At 35.0% G+C, this 22,633-nt stretch overlaps 1 protein-coding gene across 1 annotated transcript in view; it reads left to right on the top strand.

Annotated features, from left to right (window-relative positions):
- Positions 503-22,633, top strand: part of MROH9 (maestro heat like repeat family member 9) — a 106,893-nt gene continuing 84,762 nt past the window's right edge. The window contains exons 1-6 of the mRNA XM_021063956.1: positions 503-557; positions 2,485-2,531; positions 5,350-5,429; positions 9,085-9,220; positions 9,779-9,865; positions 12,276-12,380. Of these exons, the coding sequence (XP_020919615.1) occupies positions 503-557; positions 2,485-2,531; positions 5,350-5,429; positions 9,085-9,220; positions 9,779-9,865; positions 12,276-12,380 (510 nt within the window). The remainder of the gene's footprint in view (positions 558-2,484; positions 2,532-5,349; positions 5,430-9,084; positions 9,221-9,778; positions 9,866-12,275; positions 12,381-22,633) is intronic.

The raw sequence follows: 22,633 nt of genomic DNA on the forward strand, positions 1-22,633 counted from the left end.
TGCACCTGGTGTAATGATCCCTTTAAGTCTGGGTCCTGATGTTGGAGACAGAAGTCAGATATTGGTAGTGTGATAAGCCCCTGTGATGGCACCGCAAAGCAAGGAACTGCAGACAGCTTCTAGAAGCTAAAAGTTGCCCTCAAACAGAGCCAGCAAGAGAACAGCTGGCTTGTGTCTTTCAACCTCAAGGACTGAAATCTGCTAACAACTTAAATGACCTTGGAAGAAGATCCAGAGCACAGTTCATAGGACAACGTGCTTCTAGCCATGTGAGGCCCTAGGCACAGCCTGACCTTCTTGACCCACAGAAACCTCAAATAATAAGTGGGTGGGGACTTTTTACACAGCAATCAAAAATTAATGTAATCTACATACCATATAACATAGTAGCATCAAAACTGATAAAGCAAAACAAAGTTATTGGAAAATTACTGGTTCATGTACCAATACAAAGTACTCTTTTGCAGCATTAGTATTAGAAGGCTTTAATTCACCTGTCAGCATGTCATCAAGGAGTATTAAAGCAAGTAAGAATTTAGGATATGCTTCAGACAGAGGTAAGTGTGTATATATGTATTTGGGAGAAAGAAACCCATATATATCACTCTCTAGCCCTGAAAAAAATTATATATCTTTTCCTAGTACCCACAAAAATGTATACTCACAAAAGATAACCCTACATTAAGCTAGGTGTTTCTATATAAATTCCAAAATTTTATAACAAATATTCTCTGTTCACAATGCAAAAAATTAAAAGCCAAAGATAAATTTATGAAACCAAAAACTCTACCATTTTCATAAAAAGTACTGTTGTAAAGAATTCTCAGGTTAAACAGAAAGTTAATATGGAAATTATAGAATGTCAATAGCATTACATACCAGAACCCATAGCATATAGCTGGAAGAATATATAGAGAAAAATTTATAGTTTTAAATACTTAGAATTTTAAACCAGAAATGTTGGAAATAATTGAATCAAGTATCCACAAGGAGAAGTTGGGGGGGGGCAGTCAAAATGAATCCAAGGAAGGCAGAAGCAAAGAGGGCTTACTTAAAAGTGAAGCCACATCTCTAAATATGATAAAAGAAAAATAGAGGACTATGGATTAAATTCAAAATCTGATTCTTTCTCATTATGAGGACATTTCATTTCTGTTATGTATTTTCCAAAAGCTATATTTACATTAAAATCAGGAGGAAAATATTAGATAAATGCAAACTGAGGAGCATTCTATAAAATATCTGACTAGTACCATTTTCAAAATAATCAAATTCATGAACAAGGAGAGACTGCAAAACAATTATAAAACAAAGGAGAAATGACAATGAAATTCAATGTGGGATACTGGGACAGGAAAAAGACATTAGTGGAAAAATAAAGTCTATAGTTTATTTGATACAAATATACCAATATTAATTTTTCATCTTTGAGAAATGTATCATGCTTACATAAGGTGAGAATTCTCTACTCTCTTTGCAACTTTTCTGTAAATCTAAAATTATTCAAAACTAAGGATATTAATTTTAAAAAGATAGAAAAGACCTAGAAAATTAAACAATTAAAATGAAAGAAATAAAAATAGTTTCAAAGGGCTACCCCTTCAAACAAATAAAAACATACCAGGTTTTATAAGGGAGTTTTACCAAGCATTTCTGTAACTGATTACTCCAATTCTAATTAAATCATCCTGATACCAGAGAGATTTTAAAGGCACTTATATTCTTTCCCATGAATTAAATAATTTAAAAATAATATAGTTTTCTTCTAATTTTAATATACTTATTTCTTTCTATTTTCTAATAACATTGGATGCATGTCCAGAAATGGCAATTGATAGTAATAATAATGATAATCTTTGTCTTGTACTTTATTTTAATTAGAGTGTGTCTAGTTATTTCCTTACTACATCTGGTTCTGGTTTTGTGTTCACATGGCATACCAAGAAACTGACTACATATCTATTTATTAAGAATTTCTATCAGAATAGACAAATTTTTATCAGAATTTTTTACCTCAATAAAAATTATAATTTTTTTTTAGCAATTAGTGTTGAGAATCATATTATGGGTTCTCTTTTATCTACCTTCCTTGAATGTTTGGAATAAGTATCACTTGGTTATGATTCGTTCTTGTTTTGTTTTTTTTTGGCTATGCCTGCAGCATGTAGCAGTTCCCAGGTCAGGGACTGAACCTGAGCCACAGCAGTGACAACACCAAATCCTTAACTTCTGGGTCATCAGAGAACTCCCTGATTCTTTATTCTTTTAATATGGCTCCATATTGTTTGCTAATCTTTTAGTTGTGTGGTTCAATAATATTTATACTGGATTTGCTTAAGTTTTCTTGAGTGCGTATGTGTATGCATGTACTATTTTTGTAAGGCTTTGCCAGTAAGGTTATACAAATATTTACTTTGGAAATATTCCACCAAAGAGGTAAGAGTTCATTCCCTTTTAACTTGTCTCCTTCTTCTCCCTAACTAGCAAGTAATATCCAGATTCTGCAGTCCAGTGTCAAATGGCACCGTGTGGTAAGTGAATTTTAATGGGGATATTACTGTAACTGAATTCTCTTGGGGAATAAACAATCTTGTTCACCATCTCCATTATGAGCCTGTCTTAATTAATGTTTAATTTCCTTCCACAGTGGGTGGAAGGAAAAATAGGTAGTTTGATTTAAAAAAAAAAAAAACTGTTTCTAGCTTTTTCTTTGCAGCATAGTCATGTTCTTACTCATCCTTGTATGCCCTAGGACACAACCTGACAGGTTGTGAATAGTTGTACATAGAAAAAAAAAGAGATGGTCAAATGATTTTTGGGACAAAAACCAAACTTGTCTCCTGTAGAGGTCATGATTTGAGCCTAAACTGAGTTCTCACTAGAATTCAGGCATATCTGGACCATTCCTTATGAGGCAGAACTCCCAGGATAGCAAAGCCTGCAAGAGAAGAACACATATTGTGTGAAGAGATTTTCAAGGGGCATAAGCAGTATTCAAGGACAATGGGCTAGAAGATGGGGAAGAGTCTCACTACAGCACAGTCCCAGTTACTGAGTTTAAATCATAAGCAAGAAATGAATACAAGAATAAGTAAAAACTGAAAGAACTACAGTACTGAGAGTGTAGTTGTACATAGTGTAGTTGTACTGGTTCTGGTATTTTTGCAGTAGCAGAAAATGATTTAACTAGATTTAAAAGCAGGGGGTGATTTTATTCTGGGTGCAGCCTTCAGCTGTCTTGGAATCTGGCCTTAACTAGTTTGGTAGAGGCACAAGAGGATCAGCAACAGCATCACTGTCTTCTTTAAGGCACCAGCACAGGCAGGAACCTAAAAGGTTGGATATTTTGGTATTCATGCCATCAATTCAGATGCGCCATCTCTCTGCACTCTTGATATTATGCTATTGTCAGAGGAAGGAGGCATTCTAGTGAGCTAGAGATGAAGGGAAAGGTACAGACTCATATAGTATTTTAGAAGGCTAAGTCTGTGGCTGCTTTGAGAGCATTCCCAGGATAGTTTGGGAATTATCAGAGGGAAGTTCAAATTCCCTCAAAACAATGACTATTATGACAACACCATTTTCCCCCTGGCTAAGATTGGCATAAGTAACATACCTTATATGTATGTGATTTGAAACATCTGAGATTTATGAAACAAGTCAGGTTGGTACAACTCCAATTCTTCCAGCCAAGGATGCCGAGAGATATTGGACAAAAATGTCAGTGATATTATATCTATATCTATATCTATATATATAAAGATATATATATAGATATATATAAAGATATATCTATATATATATATATATAAATAAAGCAGATGGATAGCCTAGAGGAGAAAGCCAAAATAATCAATATGGAAACTTAAGACATACCAGACTGGCCCTAGAACTCAGCATTATGAAATATGTTAGAAAGTACAGATTTCCAGGATTGTGACAAGTTTATCATTACTGTGGGGTTTAAACAAAGAGCCATAGAGATTAAGGAGAAATTGAAAATGATATAAGAAAGAACATATCCTTAACAGAAGTTAAAGCCAGAATGTTACCAATTCTCCTCAGAGGAAGAACTGAAGAATTTCTTGGAAATACTGGTAAGCATGATATATATTCTGAACAATAACAAAAAGCGTAATTGGAAAAAGCAGGTGAAATTCCCAGCAAATTCCTAAAATCCCTAGACTGATGCCCCTGGAGAATGAGTTTATACATGTTGGACAATTTTTATTGCTTACTCTCCTCTGGTAATTTCCAGACTATCCTGGGAATGCTTTTAAAGGAGACATATTTTCTTACCAAGGCTCTAATCTCATCATAGGATTTCATCCTCATGCCCTCATCCAAACCTAATTACCTCCGAAAGGCCCCACCTCCTAAAATCATCACTTTGGTGATTAAGGTTTCAACATAGAAATGTCTCAAAATTCAAACATGCAGTCTACAACATGGACTTAATAGACAGGCATATAGCACTATGCATGAGGCTACCTGTCACACCCCATAGAGGTAGAACATAGATCTCACAGGGCATTTAATGTGGGGGTCAGCAAAGCATCACTTAACAAACAGAGAAGAGCTTTTTTTTTTAGGGTGATAAGTAATTAGGGGCATGCATTTGCCTATTCTCTAGAGGAAATAAATCCCCTTCGAAGTATCATTATTATGCTGTAGTACATAAAAGAGAACTTTTAGCTGTTTCAGAAATAGAGACTGAGAATTTCTGTAAGCAACAATAATAAACCAGACACACGAAAGTGACATTACAACATGGTCTGGCATGAACAAGAGTGGGATGCACAGAAGAGAAGTGATGCTATTCTATTAGGCCTTCTCCAGTTCTCCAATTTTTTGAATAAAGAACTGGAAATTCTTAGCGGAGTCCCACTGATCATCATTTATAAATTTAAATAGTTATATTAGCTATACATTGACCTCTACGTGGTTCTCATTATATAGTAGTATTAGTTTGGATATTCTTCAGTAAGGCCTGACTTAATGGCATTTTAATGGCAGCATAATATTCTCAAATTTTGCTAGCATCTTAATATGTAGAATCCACACTGAGTAGAGTGCACTTAACAGAGTGGTGTATAGAAGAGCACTTGGTAAACAGAATTCCTAACACAATTTTGTCTTGACACAGTAATTATATAAAACCATAGTTGACTGTAAAAGGCCAGCATTTAGCATTGCGTATGGGTCTCAACACTTCTATGAACATTTGGGCTTGTCCTCCAAGTCCAGTTTGGTCCCTTTGGTCTCTGTAAAAGACAGATTTACACAATAGTGTTATGAGTCCCATAAGTCTGTCATCATTGATTCTTTTCTTTTTTCTGGTATGTATAGGCACAAACAGCTAACAGCCTATGGGATGCTTACTCAGGCCTGTTAAGTGGCCAAGCCATAATCTTGGCCATGAACTCCAGGTATAATAAGCTTTAATGCTATCTTATTTCAATGATTGAATACCTGTAAAATGTAATTGATACATATCACAAACATGAAACAAAGAATTACTCCAAATTCCACCATCCTATTTCAGCAATTATTAGTTCTTTCACATGTTCTTTTTAAACCTTTCTTTATTTCATGGATAGGTAGATAAGGTAATCATTGCAGAATCATAAGCAGGTTGCACAAGCAATTTCCTATACTAGTTTTCACTTTAACTTTGTCTTAATTTTTTATTATTTCTGTAAAATCATATTTTCATTTTAATGGCAGCATAATATTCTCAAATTTTGCTGTTTTCTAAATTATATGTTTTACCAATATTATGGTAGTCATCTTTGTACACAGGACTGCATCTACTCTGAAATACTTCTTTGAAACACCCTTCTGAGAATGAGGTTACTGTTTTAGTGATAGGCAGCCATGAAAATTCACTGCTGTTGGGGGACCCTCATCAGTCAATGGCTCCTGTGTAGATCTACCAGCATAGTCCCTGAGGCCTCGCTTCCTGCAGGCTACTCCCACTGATGACACAGCATGGTAGGATGAATAATTCCAATGGGTGACTTCAGCTTGAATCCCCATTATCAAGGCTGAACATTCTTGGAACTTGCTGTAATCCATACTCTTCTTACTCAAACCCTCTTTCCTTCCTGCTCTGCTTCTTTTAGAAATCTTGTACTTATAATCCTGATTTAGCAACTGTTTCCCCTGAACTGAAGCCAAGGAAACAAATATGGAATTAATCTTCTCAGAACTTTTTTTTTTTTTTTTTGCTTTTTAGGGCTGAACCTATGGCATATGGAAGTTCCCAGACTAGGGGTCATGTCAAAGATGCAGCTTCTGGCCACAGCCACAGCAACACAGGATCTGAGCCACATATGTAACCTACACCATAACTCATGGTAATGCTGGATCCTTAACCCACTGAGCAAGGCCATATCCTCATGGATATTAGTCAGATTCTAACCTGCTGAGCCACAGCAGGAACTCACCCTTCTTAGAACTTTTGATAGTATCAATTTATTCTTCAGAAGAACTGCACTAATTAGTGTTTCTTCAAAGCCTAGTCACCTAGAATATATGCATATATATATATATACACATATAGAAGATATGCATATACATATATACATATGTATACATAGATATATGTAAACAAAATTTTGCTTATTATATTATTTTACAAGGTTCATGGCAAGGCCATATCCAGGATTAGGATCACCTATTCTGTATTTTAATTTTTTGGTCTATCTCCATGTGCTACAAATCTCCCACATAACAATTCTTCTTTATTGTTTAAAATTTATTACAGATTTTGCTTTTCACATATAGGCCACTTATTGTTTGGTACATAAAGATTCACTCATGTGGAGTGAATAATAAAAAATAATAAAAGATTCACACATGCTGTATTTGCATATATACCTGTATAATTTAATAATATAAATAAATTTTGTTTCTATTAAGCCCATATAGTAGTTTATTTCTTTTTTTGACTAATTTAGATTTTGTTAATTATTATGTTTCTGCTTCCTCTTTTTCTTCTCTTTTAAATCTTTAAACTTGCCATAGTGATCATTATACTTATCATTTCCTTGTTTTCTTTTTTTAAATAACATATTCATTAGCTTATGTCCCTCATTTCTTTAGTTATACTTTCAGCTGTTTTAAAATCTTAAGTTATATGCTATTTTTAATTTTTCTCTTATTTTAAATGAAAAAAATTCTAGATGGTATTCAGATATTTTTAAATACTTTGAACTTTCTAACTTTTTAAAATAGTTTTCATTGAGAATAAAATATATATATATTTTTATATTTTGAAATTTTCTATAGATCAATATATGATAAATATTTGTTGGCATGCCATGATTACATAAAAAGATAATCCTTGTTATCTCATTTAATACAATTTATTTATTCCTTTATTGACTATCTCTTATTTTGCAGAATTTTTTTACCTACAATATGCTAATAATTGAGTGCTTATACTTTTCCTATAGCTCTTTCTATTTCTCCTTATATCTTTAATAATTTGTATCTTTTAATAATTATTCTTAATAATCTTTCATTTTTGTTTCTATGTTCTTTGAGACATTTCATATAACTATGCCTTTTATTATTTTATAATAATTATATATGCCTCTCTTAATATTATGTCATTTGAATTAAACTTGTATCATGTTAATACAGCCCTCTTGATTTATTTCTGATCATGTTTAATGCAATTTTCCCATGCTTTTGTTAGGAGGTATCTACCTTTCCTTACTCAATTGTGATTCTTAAAATTAAACTTGTAAAAATTTTGCTTACTGATCTTAGATAATATTTATTGCTTCATGATAGAAAGAAATAAAAAATGTCAAAAAATTTAATACATTTATTTTATCCCTACTTCTCAATTCACTCCAATATTTGAAACAAATACTTAGTTCAAAAATTGAGAAAAATGTAGTAATTTGTGAGGAATCCTTATTTTTTCTTCTCAAGTTTCTTTCTATACTACCTGGTCATACATTATGCAATATAAGAAAGGATTTACACTACAATACCTAATTCTAAGATGTCACTGGTTATAAAACACATTAGTAATTTAATAACTGTTCTTTTGGAAAAAAAAAAAACATTTAGACCAAATAATGTATTCCTCCTGATCACTACCCATGCTGACCCATAGATTTGAATGGGACCTTCTTCTTTAGTATCACCAATATCTGACCTTCAGCCTTCTTCACAATTTAAATTTTAAAAATTCTTTGTCCATCAGCACTTCAGCATGGCATCAGAGTATTACGCTACTCTCCCAATTTCTTTTCATGACCTGGACCATTTTAGCGTTTTTAGGACTGGCAAAGTGATTTCAAAGTACATTAAAGGACATTATTTTCTATAATATCAAAGTATTAATTTTACACTTTCCTAAAACAAGCCGTACATTCTTATAAATTTACCACTGAAAATAGTATTGGAAACTTTTGATAGCTAGCTGTTTAGAGTGTGATAATCCATTTACCCAATCCTCCCAAGATTTGAAAATTATCTAATATATTCCAAGAGATTCCATTTCAAACAATGGATATTAGATATTTAGATCTTCTTGTCCAGCAGAGGAAAAAGATTCTTAGTTCAGCACAAGATTTCCTATCTTACCAACTGCATTGCCATCTTTAAAAAAAATATAATTATTTTCACCTCAAAAAAATCCAGATCACACTTAACAAAGGCATGTCACAACTTATCTTTCTAGCTGCTGATGGGAAGGTTTATTTTGCCATCAATTAGAATATGTATCCCAATATCAGAAATATTAAATGCTAGAAATAGAAAAAATGAAGCAGTAAATATTTCAACTGCCTAAACCTCAGGGTGGCTTTATGGGCTATGTTATTATGTCTATGGAGAAATACATTTTGAATTCTAAATAACTGATTACAAACTACTTTTAACAAAAAAAAATCCTTTATATTTAAAGCACTACTGTCATTTTTACAATAATATTTAAATCCCACATGCTATATAAAGCCAAAAGTCTGGCTTCATTTTCTAGTACAGTCTCATTAATTAAGAAAAAACTAGGTTACATTTGTTCTTTCCTCAATTTTAATAGGTATACCTTTTTCTTGTCAGCTTTGTAGATCCCTTATTGCAGTTTGAATCCCAATTGAAAATAATAGAGTCATCCTTTAAAATGTTGTTTGCTATACCAAGTCGTGACAAAGTGAAAGAAATTGGAAAGAACGAAGATGACCAAGAAGACCTCGATGTAAGACTTTACTTCCTTTAATTATGATGAGACCTATTATGCATCACAGAGATCCCACAGAATGTCTGCCCAAAAGTTGTCATCTTTATTTTCTCTTTTACTCTTTTAGGTATAACAGATAAATAGCAAGTTCCAGCACTAATCAAGATCCCTAGACTTGTGAATTCTACAATCCATGGGATTTAATAGATTGTGTAGGATTTATAGGAACAGATTTGTGAAGAGATTTGAGTTAATTTGTTTAGCAAAAAGAGCAAGTTTACTGGCAAGTGTTGCAAAAAAGGAAATGGGGGCCAATAAAGACGGAGGGAGAAGAATCCTATGGTAAGAGTAGCAACATCTGCAATTTTTATTTCTTAGCAGAGATACAGAGTTCACTTGCCCATAAGGTAGATTCATGGTACATGATATTGAATGAGATTTCATCTCCATAGCTACCTCTCTCCTTTCTTACCTTCAGTTTGTGAGAATTCAGGACTCCAAGATGCAAAACTATAGGCATTGGTAAAATTTTATCTAAGGCTGGCTGGCTGGTTGTAAAACTTTCTTGTTTTCCAGAATTTATACCAAAATATTTTTAACATATTTGAGGACACTCTTCTGATCTTAGTGTCTAAAGACCTCTACAAACTGCAAATCTTAAAGGTAAAGGGATAAAAATTAACATGTTTTTATTGTTATAAGGAGTATACTATATTTTACTTTTATTTACCATTTCCCATACATCTTCAAGTATTTGGTGGCTGAAAATTTTTCTTTACTTTTCAGAATGTTTTATTATCTCCCAAATGAAATAACATCCCTTTATTTGAATTAGAGACAATTTTTTAAAAAGAATTAGTCTGCTTTCCTTTATTTTTATTTTTTTTTCTGGCTGCACTTGCAACATGTGGAAGTTCCCAGATGATCAAACCAGCACCATAGCAACAACCCAAGCCGTTCTAGTGGTAACACTGGATCCTTAACCAGGTGTGCCACAAGGGAACTCCTACAGAGACATAATTTTAATAATTCAATTTTGGGAGACTAAAATCAACAGACACTCATGAAGCCAAACATTATGTGGCAATGTAAGAGTGAACAGAATACAGGGTAGCAGAGCATAGGATGATTGGCCTAAACTACTTTCAGGTCCACATAATGTTGAACCATATTTTGATAGTGTCTGTATTCATGTTCTTCCCTAACAACTCTAAGGCTAGGGAACTCTGTGAGTATCCTATCTTCATGGATATCAGAAGACTTTTTAACAACCATCCATAACCCCACTTTTCATATCCAAGAGTTCACTGTGTTTTTAATGTCCCAGCCAGAGACAGAGACTGATCTGGACATATTATGGTCTTCAGTTTTGCATTATTAACATTAGGGCATCAGGCGGCAGCTGTCTGGAAATACTCAGAAACTAGATCGACTTACTCTACCATGAGCATCCATAGGTTTTGTAAATCATATAATACACTTAAGAAACAATGTGTCAATGAAGATAAGAAGAAATATGAAGGATAATAAAATATACTGAGCTAATTTGTGCCAATTTGAGTCAAATGTTTCCCATGCATTTTAAAAAACTTAATCACACAACTCTTTAGTTATTACTATCCAATCATTGCAACCGTCTCTTCAGATGTGCTCTTTTCAACCACCCTATGCTACTTATTGAGCAATTATTCTATGTCAGACACTAAACTGAATACTTAATACATGCGTTATTTAAATCACTTTTTTAAAAAGCCATATGAGAAAGTTAAAATTATTTCTCCCAGTTTTCAGATAATGGAATGGAAGCAGAGAGGAGAAATAATGTGTGCAGAGCTACTGTAACGCAGTAGTAGAGGAGCTACTCTAACACAGTAGTAGAAGAACTACTCTAATACAGTAGTAGACGAGCTACTCTAAATTGGGATTCTATTACTTAACCACCTTGTCCTTATACTACCACTTCTAGAAATTCCCCTGATCCTCAAAAAGAGCTGAATCTCACTCCTAGAAAAGGCAAAGCCTGACTTCCTTCCTCCCCCTGAGATTTAGAGACTCTTCTGCACTAGTAAATAAACTTCAGAACAGTATTACACAATGGGAGCCAGTGAAGGGGAAGTAATTTGGCCAACATAGTAAGGGCTCCAACAGTCTGTCTTAAGAAGTCTGTTAAGAGTGAATTTCCATTGTGGCTCAGTGGTAAAGAAACCCGACTGTTATCCATGAGGATGCGGGTTCAATCTCTGGCCTTGCTCAGTGGGTTAAGGATCCAGCATTCCATGAACAGTGGTGTAGGTTGCAGACGCAGCTCAGATCCTGAGTAGCTGGGCTGTGGTGTAGGCTTCCCTAGTCGGGGAATCTCCATATGCTGCAGGTACAGCCCTAAAAAGACCAAAAAAAAAAAAAAGAGAGTGTTTAATATATGAGGCGCATGCAGTCTTCCTCCTTTCCCAAGGTTATAAATATGTTCCTGCATCTAAGGATTTAGAACAAATAGGTAGAAGGTACATCAAGATAGACCAAACTTAGCAACAAGTCAAAATTAGCAGGAACTTTCTCACTGAGCTGCCTCCAGAAAAATACTCTAAACTACATGCAAAAGAATATCTGGATGGTGAATTTGCAGAGGAAATTCTGGGATAAAATGACATTTAAGGATCAGATAACATTTGGTTTCTTTTTAAAAAATGAAAAGCAAATCTTATGATTGCTTTAAAAAAATAAGAGAGAATACAAATTTTGAAAAGAGGAGAAACAGCTGATGATAATCTCATCATAGCCTCATGTTAACTTTTCATGATGCCTGGAAAAGTGACTGTTATAGTAGCTATTAGGAAATACTAGTTGGATAAAATAAAATAAAATAAAATCCCAGTATAGTTATTATGGTAGGTGATATACTATACTAGATAGTAACATACCAGCCTATTGTTATATTTTTAAACAAATAAGGTTAAATTTGAAACCACTGGGAGACCATAGGGAATCTTGACTTGGTGAAAGTGTAAACCAGAAGAAGGGGACTTGTGGAAATGGAAACAGTATGGTTCTATGATGGTTTTTGCATTCTCTACAGGAAATGGCTGTGTGGATGAATGAAGATAGTCTGTACATGCAGGACAGAGTCGTGACTATCATCAACAGAGTGCTAAGTTTTGCATCCAGGAAAGTCAGGGGATATGTAAGTCACAGAGTTATCATGCCACCTGTTTCTGAAGACTGCATTTCTACAGTGCTGCTTTCTGAGGCTTAGGTCTTTAAAGTGTTAGATGCTTACTGGTGTTATTATGCTACGGGATTTGAATACTAGAAAAGGAGTCAATATCCCAGTGACTTTATGTCAGTGAGAGTAGAGTTTCTCAAACAACCGATTAAGACCCTTTATGCTTTACACAAACAGTGTGAGTATGTCAAAACTAGACTTTTGCTGACTCTCTGGATTTTCCTCTATGGATCACAGTCAGTGTTTTTTAAAAACTTACAAATTCTTCCATTCTTGCTTTCCTTATTGCTATTTTTCTTAAAATATTTTAACCATTTATTTATTTTAAATGTACACAAGTAACTCTTGAGAATTTCATCTTAAACATGCTAAAGACATAGAAAAATTCTTTACTACCCTCACCACCCCACCTTCTCTCCACACCAACTTCTTCTCCACCCCAACCTCCTCCCCAACCATGTCTGTGTGAGGTGTCCTGCCAAACAGCTCTGTACACATGCAAATATACATGCACAGTAGAGATATATAGGTTTGTTACTTAGTTTTTCTTTACTAAATTTACAAATTTACATAAGGTCTGCAATATTCTTTTTTCACTGAACATAGATATCCTACAGATATTTTCACAGATTTACTTCATTCTTTTAACTACAGCTTATAGCTTACAGTTTTGATGTATTATGATCCACTTGACTATTTTTTTTTGTGGTCATGAAATTTTTTTTATTTTTTTTATATTTTTTAATATATATTTTTTTATTTTCCCAGTGTACAGCAAGGGGATCAAGTTATCCTTACATGTATACATTACAATTACATTTTTTCCCCACCCTTTGTTCTGTTGCAACATGAGTATCTAGACAAAGTTCTCAATGATACTCAGCAGGATCTGCTTGTAAATCTATTCTAAATTGTGTCTGATAAGCCCAAGCACCCAATCCCTCCCACTCCCTCCCCCTCCCATCAGGCAACCACAAGTCTTTTCTCCAAGTCCATGATTTTCTTTTCTGAGGAGATGTTCATTTGTGCTGGATATTAGATTCCAGTTATAAGTGATATCATATGGTATTTGTCTTTGTCCTTCTGGCTCATTTCACTCAGGATGAGATTCTCTAGTTCCATCCATGTTGCTGCAAATGGCATTAGGTCATTCTTTTTAATGGCTGAGTAGTATTCCATTGTGTATATATACCACTTCTTCCGAATCGAATCCTCTGTTGATGGACATTTGGGTTGTTTCCATGTCCTGGCTATTGTGAATAGTGCTGCAATGAACATGTGGGTGCATGTGTCTCTTTTAAGTAGAGTTTTGTCTGGATATATGCCCAAGAGTGGAATGGTGGGGTCATATGGAAGTTCTATGTATAGATTACTAAGGTTATCTCCAAACTGTTCTCCATAGTGGCTGTACCAGTTTACATTCCCACCAACAGTGCAGGAGGGTTCCCTTTTCTCCACAGCCCCTCCAGCACTTGTTATTTGTGGATTTATTAATGATGACCATTCTGACTGGTGTGAGGTGGTATCTCATGGTAGTTTTGATTTGCATTTCTCTTATAATCAGCGATGTTGAGCATTTTTTCATGCGTTTGGTGGCCATCTGTATATCTTCCTTGGAGAAATGTCTATTCAGGTCTTTTGCCCATTTTTCCATTGATTGATTGGCTTTTTTGCTGTGGGTTGTATAAGTTGTTTATATATTCGAGAGATTAAGCCCTTGTCGGTTGCATCATTTGAAACTATTTTCTCCCATTCTGAAAGTTTACCTCGGAATACACCTGACCAAAGAGGTAAAGGACCTATATGCCGAGAACTATAAAACTTTAATCAAAGAAATCAAAGAACATGTAAAGAAATGGAAAGATATTCCATGTTCCTGGATTGGAAATATCAATATTAAAAAATGGCCATACTACCCAAAGCAATCTACAGATTCAATGCAATCCCTATGAAATGACACAGGACATTTTTCACAGAACTAGAACAAACAATCCAAACATTTACATGGAACCACATAAGACCCAGAATCGCCAAAGCAATCCTGAGAAACAAAAACCAAGCAGGAGGCATAACTCTCCCAGACTTCAAAAAATATTACAAATCCACAGTCATCACAACAGACAGAACAATGGAACAGAATACAGATTCCGGAAATAAACCCTGACACCTATGGTCAGTTAATCTTTGACAAGGGAGGCAAGAACATAAAATGGGAAAAAGAAAGTCTATTCAGCAAGCATTGCTGGGAAACTTGGACAGCTGCATGCAAAGCAAAGAAACTAGAACACACCCTCACACCATGCACAAAAATAAACTCAAAATGGCTGAAAGACTTAAATATACGACAGGACACCATCAAACTCCTAGAAGAGAACATAGGCAAAACACTCTCTGACATCAACCTTACAAATGTTTTCTTAGGTCAGTCTCCCAAAGCAATAGAAATAAGAGCAAAAATAAACCCATGGGACCTAATTAAACTGACAAGCTTTTGCACAGCAAAGGAAACCAAACAGAAAGCACTTAACTATTTTTTAGTTGAATGAATATTGAGGTATATTTAGGGTTCTTTTATTTCAAGCAATACAAAAAGTGTCATTTTTTTCTGTAAGCATGAGACTATATACTTAGAAATGCTAAGAAAATAATAGACAAAAATGTATGAAGAATTTAGACTTTAGTAACACAGAGTTGTCCTTCAGTTTGCATTCCTGTAAATATTAAGGTGCCCATTTCCCCAGGCCTTCACAAACACCTGGATATTATCAGATTTTTTTTTAACTGTTGTCCTTCAGATGGAGAACAAATGGGTGCCTCATAACTGCCAATTATAGCTGAGGTTTTATGTATTTTGAATGATATCATTTCCCATCTTTTAAGAAGCCTCAGACTATCTCTGAACACTTTTATCTCCTATGGATACTGTGTTTTCAGTCTTTGCTTCACAACTCATCCTTCACTGTGATTTTTCAAAAATACGCTCCTAATTGTGAAACTGGTTGCTTAAATCCGTTCAGGAATTCAGAATTATGGTGGATCAGTAATATGCATTTGTGACATTACCTTTATGTATCCATTTCTATTAATTGTATGGTCTCTAGACTTAAGGAGACAAAAATCCTAGATCGGCCTTATAACATAGCTGAAATTTTATTATTTTATTTAAAATCAGCTTTATACTATAATAAAACTCACTTAATGGGGAAATATAGCCCATGATGTTCTTTGCATCATGCTGACTCCCTATCTCAGTGTTCAAATAAAGACTGAGCATCTTGTTTAAATATTCTGGTTCTTTGGCCTTGGAAGGCAGTTTCTTTCTATTTCTCAGATGGTTTGGGCTGTATATTCAAATGGACACAGAAAACTTTGAAAGTGAGGCTTGAGATTAAGTGTAATGCATCACTCCATATGTTTTCTGCATAGTTCCGAACATGGTTTATGCAATCAGAAAGTAATTGATGGTGACTATTCATATGCTTCTCTTTGCATTTCAATATATATAACTATTAATTTATATACTTAGTGTATATGTATATACTATATATATATTATGTATGTGTTATATATAATCTATCTATCTGTTTTTCTATCTATATATATATATATATATATATATTTATAACTTCCAGTCAATTCCACTCAGGTAGTGATTAAGATATTTGGGGGGTTCATCGTCTATCACTCATTAAATTACAACCATAAAATTCATTCTCCCTTGCACACAACCCACCCCACAAACGGAAAAGAAAATATATGTAAATTTACACATACAGCAGGAGGGTTTCATAAATTGTTGAGAGTTCCTAAAGTATAACTGAGGCTTGTTTGAGAAACCAAGTGGATACCTTATTACTCTGATCTGCAGTGTTTGCTAAATACCACCAGGTGGAAGCACACTGACATTATTTAGAAGGCAGGAAACTAAGAATTAGCCTCAAATATCTTATCACAGTCATGCAAGCCTAAAAATTTACTAAGTTATCTTTCTCTTTAAATAATGTCTTAGCATCTTCAGGACACATATCCAAAAAAAATCAGAATGCACATTCTTCTCAAGTGCATGTGCAACATTCTCAAGAATTGATCACATAGTGGGGCACAAAGCTAACCTCAACAAATTTAGGAGAATAGAAATTATTTCAAGTATCTTCTCTGACCACAGTGGTATGAAGCTAGAAATCAACCACAGGAAAAGAAATGAGAGAAAACACACTATATGGAGACTAAACAACATGCTACTAAAAAAATGCAGTGGGTCAATGAGGAAATCAAGAAGGAAATTAAAAAATACCTCGAGGCAAATGGTAATGAAGACACAACCACTCAAAATCTATGGGATGCCACAAAAGCAGTGCTCAGAGGGAAGTTGATAGCAACACAGGCCTTCCTCAAAATAGACAAAAAAATCTCGAGTCGACAACTTAACCCACCACCTAAATGAATTAGAAAAAGAAGAACAAGAAAAACCTCAAGTCAGCAGAAGGTAGGAAATCATAAAGATCAAAGAGGAAATCAATAAAATAGAGATTCAAAAACCAATAGAGAAAATCAATAAAACCAAGAGCTTGTTCTTTGAAAAGGTAAACAAAATTGACAAACCTCTGGCTAGACTCACCAAGAAGAGGAGAGAAAAAACCCAAATATACAAAATAAGAAACAAAAAAGGAGAAGTCACAAACGGATACTGCAGAAATACAAAAAACCATGAGAAAATACTATGAACAATTTACATGCTAACAAATTTGGCAACCTAGAAGAAATGGACAACTTTCTAGAGACTTACAGCCTGCCAAAACAGAATCAAGAAGAAACAGACCAACTGAACAGACCAATCACTAGAAATGCAATTGAATATGTCATAAAAACACCCCCTACAAATAAAAGTCCAGGACCAGATGGCTTCACAGGCGAAGTCTACCAGGCATACATAGAGGATCTGGTGCCCATCCTCCTTAAACTTTTTCAAAAGGTTGAAGAAGAAGGAACACTCCTTCAAAGGCATTCTATGACGCCACCATCGCCCCAATTCCAAAACCAGACAAAGACACCACCAAAAAAGAAAACTATCAGCCAATATCTTTGATGAATATAGAGGCAAAAATTCTCAACAACAGTTTAGCCAACCAAATCCAACAACATATCAAAAAGATCATACACCACGACCACGTGGGATTCATCCCAGGTGCAAAAGGATGGTTCAACATACGCAAATCAATCAACGTCATACACCACATTCACAGAAGAAAAGTCAAAATCCACATGATCACCTCAACAGATGCAGAAAAAGCATTTGGCAAAGTCCAACATCCATTCATGATCAAAACTCTTACCAAAGGGGATACAGAGGGAACATACCTTAGCATAATCAAAGCCACTTATGACAAACCCAGAGCAAGTACAACACTCAATGGAGAAAAGATGAGAGCCTTCCCACTAAAATCTGGAACAAGGCAGGGATGCCCACTCTCACCGCTGCTATTCAACATAGTACTGGAAGTCCTAGCTACAGCCATCGACAAACAAAAGAAATAAAAGGCATCCAAATAGGGAGAGAAGAGGTAAAACTGTCACTGTATGCAGATGACATGAACCTATCATAGAAAACCCTAAGGACTGAGCCCAACAAATGCTTGAACTGTTCAACCAATTCAGCAAAGTAGCAGGACATCAGATTAACATTCGGAAAGCAGTTTTTGATTTCTGTATACTAACAAGGAAATATTAGAAAAGGAATACAAAAATACAATGCCTTTTAAAAGTGCACCCCAAAAATCAAATACCTGGGTACACACTTGACCAAGGAGGTGAAAGACTTATATGCTGAGAACTATAAAACATGAATCAAGGAAATTAAAGAAGATGTAAAGAAATGGAAAGATACTCCATGCTCCTGGGTTGGAAAAATCAATATTGTAAAAATGGCCATACTGCCCAAAGCAATCTCCAGATTCAATGCAATCCCCAACAAATTACCCAGGACATTTTTCACAGAACTGGAACAAGCAATCCAAAACCATGTATGGAACCACAAAAGATCCAGAATTGCCAAGGCCATCCTGAGGAACAAAATCCAAGCAGGAGGCATAACTCTCCCAGACTTCAGGAAATATTGCAAAGCCACAGTCATCAAGACAGTGTGCTACTGGTACCAAAACAGACAGACAGACCAATGGAACAGAATAGAGAACCCAGAAATAAACCCTGACCCCTGTGGTCAACTCATCTTTGACAAAGGAGGCAAGAACATAAAATGGGAAAAAGAAAGTCTATTCAGCAAGCATTGCTGGGAAACCTGGACAGCTGCAGGCAAATCAATGAAACTAGAACACACCCTCACACCGTGCACAAAAATAAAACTCAAAATGGCTGAAAGCCTTAAATATAAGACAAGACACCATCAAACCCCTGGAAGGGAACATAGGCAAAACATTCTCTGACGTCAACCTTACAAATGTTTTCTCAGGTCAGTCTCCCAAAGCAACATAAATAAAAACAAAAATAAACCAATAAGACCCAATCAAACTGACAAGCTTTTGCACAGCAAAGGAAATGAAAACAAAAAGACAACTTTCAGAATCGGAGAAAATAGTTTCCAATGATGCAACTGACAAGGGCTTAATGTCCAGAATATGCAAGAAACTTATACAATGCAACAACAAAAAAGCCAACAACCCAGTGGAAACATGGGCAAAAGGCCTGAATAGACATTTCTCCAAGGAAGATATACAGATGGCCACCAAACACTTGAAGAAAAAGTTCCAAATCACTGCTTATTAGAGAAATGCAAATCAAAACTACCATGAGATACCACCTCACACCAGTCAGAATGGTCATCATTAATAAATCCACAAATAACAAGTGCTGGAGGGGCTGTGGAGAAAAGGGAACCCTCCTGCACTGTTGGTGGGAATGTAAACTGGTACAGCCACTATGGAGAATAGTTTGGAGATACCTTAGAAATCCATAAAGAGGGCTACCATATGACCCAGCAGTCCCACTCTTGGACATATATCTGGACAAATCCTTCCTTAAAAAAGTCACACGCACCCACATGTTCATTGCAGCTCTATTCACAATAGCCAAGACATGGAAACAACCCAAATGTCCATTGACAGATGATTGGATTAGGAAGATGTTGTATATATACACAATGGGATACTACTCAGCCATAAAAAAGAATGACATAATGCCATTTGCAGCAACATGGATGGAACTAGAGACTCTCGTACTGAGTGAAGTAATTAAGAAAGAGAAAGATCAATGCCATATGATATCACTTATATCTGGAATCTAAGATACAGCAGAAATGAACCTTCTCACGGAAAAGGAAATCATAGACTTGGGGAATAGACTTGTGGTTGTCAAGGGGGACGGGGAAGGGAGTGAGAGAAATTGGGAACTTGTGGTTAATGGATCCAAACTATTGCTCTTGGAGTGGATTTGCAATGAGATCCTGCTGTGTAGCACTGAGAACTATGTCTAAATACATCACAACACAACAATGGGAGGGAAAATTATGTATACATGTATGTGTAACTTGGTCTCCATGCTGTACCGTGGAAAAAATAAATAAATAAATAAAATTAAAAAAAATAATGTCTTCTAAAGATAATTAATTCTTTGAAATTAATGTAGGTTTAGGGAAAATACTTAAAACAATTAAAAAAATATTAACGTATTAAAAGCTAAACTTCCTACAGGCACCCTCTCTGTATCTCTATATCTGACATACTATAAATAATAAGCAAAAACTTCTTCTCCCATTCTCTACCTAACCTATTGTCCTCTCAGGTATTTTCTATTCACTGGATAATGATTTTTTTCTTCATAAATTACCTGGCCTCTCTCTTCCAGTCTCTCAGAGGCCCCTGTCCTTTCATTTGTATTCTATCAGAAATACAGTCAAAGTATATTTGTCCTTTCAATTAAACTATTAATTTTCGAACAGGTGAAGAAATGTAAGCTAAACCTGTCACAGTATATCATTAACAGAGATTTTTTTCCTGGGTTTGTTCCTTTGGCACATCAGCATATAAATGCAGGTGGAAGATTCCTAGTCGAAGATAACAGATGTCTATCTCCTCTCCCTCCCCAAATGATAGTAATAAAATTTGTTAAATGTATAATATCACGGCAACAATGAGAACTAGTGACAAGGTATCAATGGGCTATCAATATCAGGAAACTTCTGGATGACAGAGGAAATAGAAGATGGCAACTTATAAAGTCTGGCAGAGAAAGCTGAAAGGCAGGAGCACATGAACACTCGGATGGGAGACAGCTGAAAAGGGAGGCAGTTTGTCCTATGGAACCCTGAAAAGTCTGGAGCTATGGAAATCCAAGTAATGATGAAGTATAGGAGGCAGAGGAAAGCTGAAGACATAAGCATTCACTGAAAAGACTCATTGAAAGTTTATACAGAAGAATCTATGTTGCCTCCCATCCCCCTCTACACACACACTATATTCCACAGAGATGTGAGTCCATTAGCGGGCAAAATGTGAGGACCTTTTTTTTCTCTAAAAAAGTTGTAAATTTCCTTAGAAAATCACCTTGATTCTGTTGCTTAGATATACTTCAGCATGACACCAGCTTCCCCCCCGACTACTCTAAAGCCAAGCCTAACAGTTGATAGACATTTTTCACACACACAAATCCCACCAGTGGTATCCAATTATTAAATGACTAGACAACCAATATTTTTGAGACATTTGAGGAAAAACTTCTGAATATAAGAGATATCTCCAGTTCAATAAAGTGAACAAAAATGATTACCAAAACTAGATAATTTAGGGCACAGTTGAGAATTTAGTCGAAAAAGCAGTGGAAAAGACATATTTATATGCCAAAAGGAAATATAACTAAAAGGGAGTATGGCCAATGCCCTGGACAATTTTACTTAGTCATGATTTATGAGACCATAGTATTGATTTTCAATTCTAGGATTAATCTATTGATCGACCACACACACACACACACACACACACACACACACACATTCCAATGTTCATAGCAACACAATTCACAATACCAAAAATTAGAAAAATCCCAAATGTCAATTAATGAATGAATGGACAAATATAATGTGGTATATTCAAACAATGTGAAGTATTACTCAGTCAAAAAAAAAGGAAATGAAGTCTGCTATATACTATAACATCACTGAAAGTTGAAAACTTTATACTAGATGAAAGGAAGTAGACACAAAAGGCTATAAAGAAACTTGGAATATAAACCCAAAGAAGAGACTCTCCAGAGAAAAATAAAACATTTCTCCCTAGGGTCTAGAGAGAACAGTAACCTCTACTCTCTGATTCTAGATTCTATTAAATCATAGGACTATTAAAATAGGGGGAGCCCCAGGTAGCCTTACAAAGACTAGATCTAAAAGAATGCAAGGAAGACATCCACAGAAGCAAGAGGTTATCTTCCCTTCTTCTACAGAGACCATCACTCTCAGTATACAATTGGCTTACACCCTTGGTCTATAACCCAGGTTACCTGACACCTCACATTCTTCTTTAGGAATAAATCCATGTATGTATATAAGATTGAGATGGATGCACAGAGATATGCGAGTGGGTCAAGCAAGGATAAGGGTACATGAGAGAAATAGAGAGGAGAAGCAGGCATTAGGATCTCCCTAGAAGGTTGACTTGGACCTTAACTTTTACTGCCAAACTTTACTCCAAACATCAAAGTATCTATCTAGAATACTTGAAGACAAAAAGATTCTGTAGGCCCACTAGTTTAACAAACCTACTGATGGCCAGAGTCCTTTTCATTTAAAAGAATTGGCAATGGTACTCATACCTTCACAAAATCAATTTTTTTTTACCATTTCTCTTATTTTATGTATCTATCCCCCCCATATCTGCATTTAATATGGCAAAAAAAAAAGAACAGTCAAGGTGAATTTCTAAATAATTGAAAAGCCTATGCATCATGTAATTTGGGGAAGTAGATAATAAATGTTCTGTTAGTACATTTGACATCAGAAATAAATATTCTAGAGTGTAAATAAGCTATAATGGAAAAACTAAAAATTATTATAAAAAATAAATAAATAAATATTCTGAGTCTTAAAAAATCAATTTCCCTGGAAGAAAAAGAGAAAATCTAGGAAGAAAAGTAACATTTCTCCAGTGACTTAGAGAGTGATCTGAAGTATTTCATATACGGAGAAGGAAGTATGAAAGTTTTTGGAT

Source organism: Sus scrofa, chromosome 9, assembly GCF_000003025.6.
Source record: "Sus scrofa isolate TJ Tabasco breed Duroc chromosome 9, Sscrofa11.1, whole genome shotgun sequence".
Taxonomy (NCBI): Eukaryota; Metazoa; Chordata; class Mammalia; order Artiodactyla; family Suidae; genus Sus; species Sus scrofa.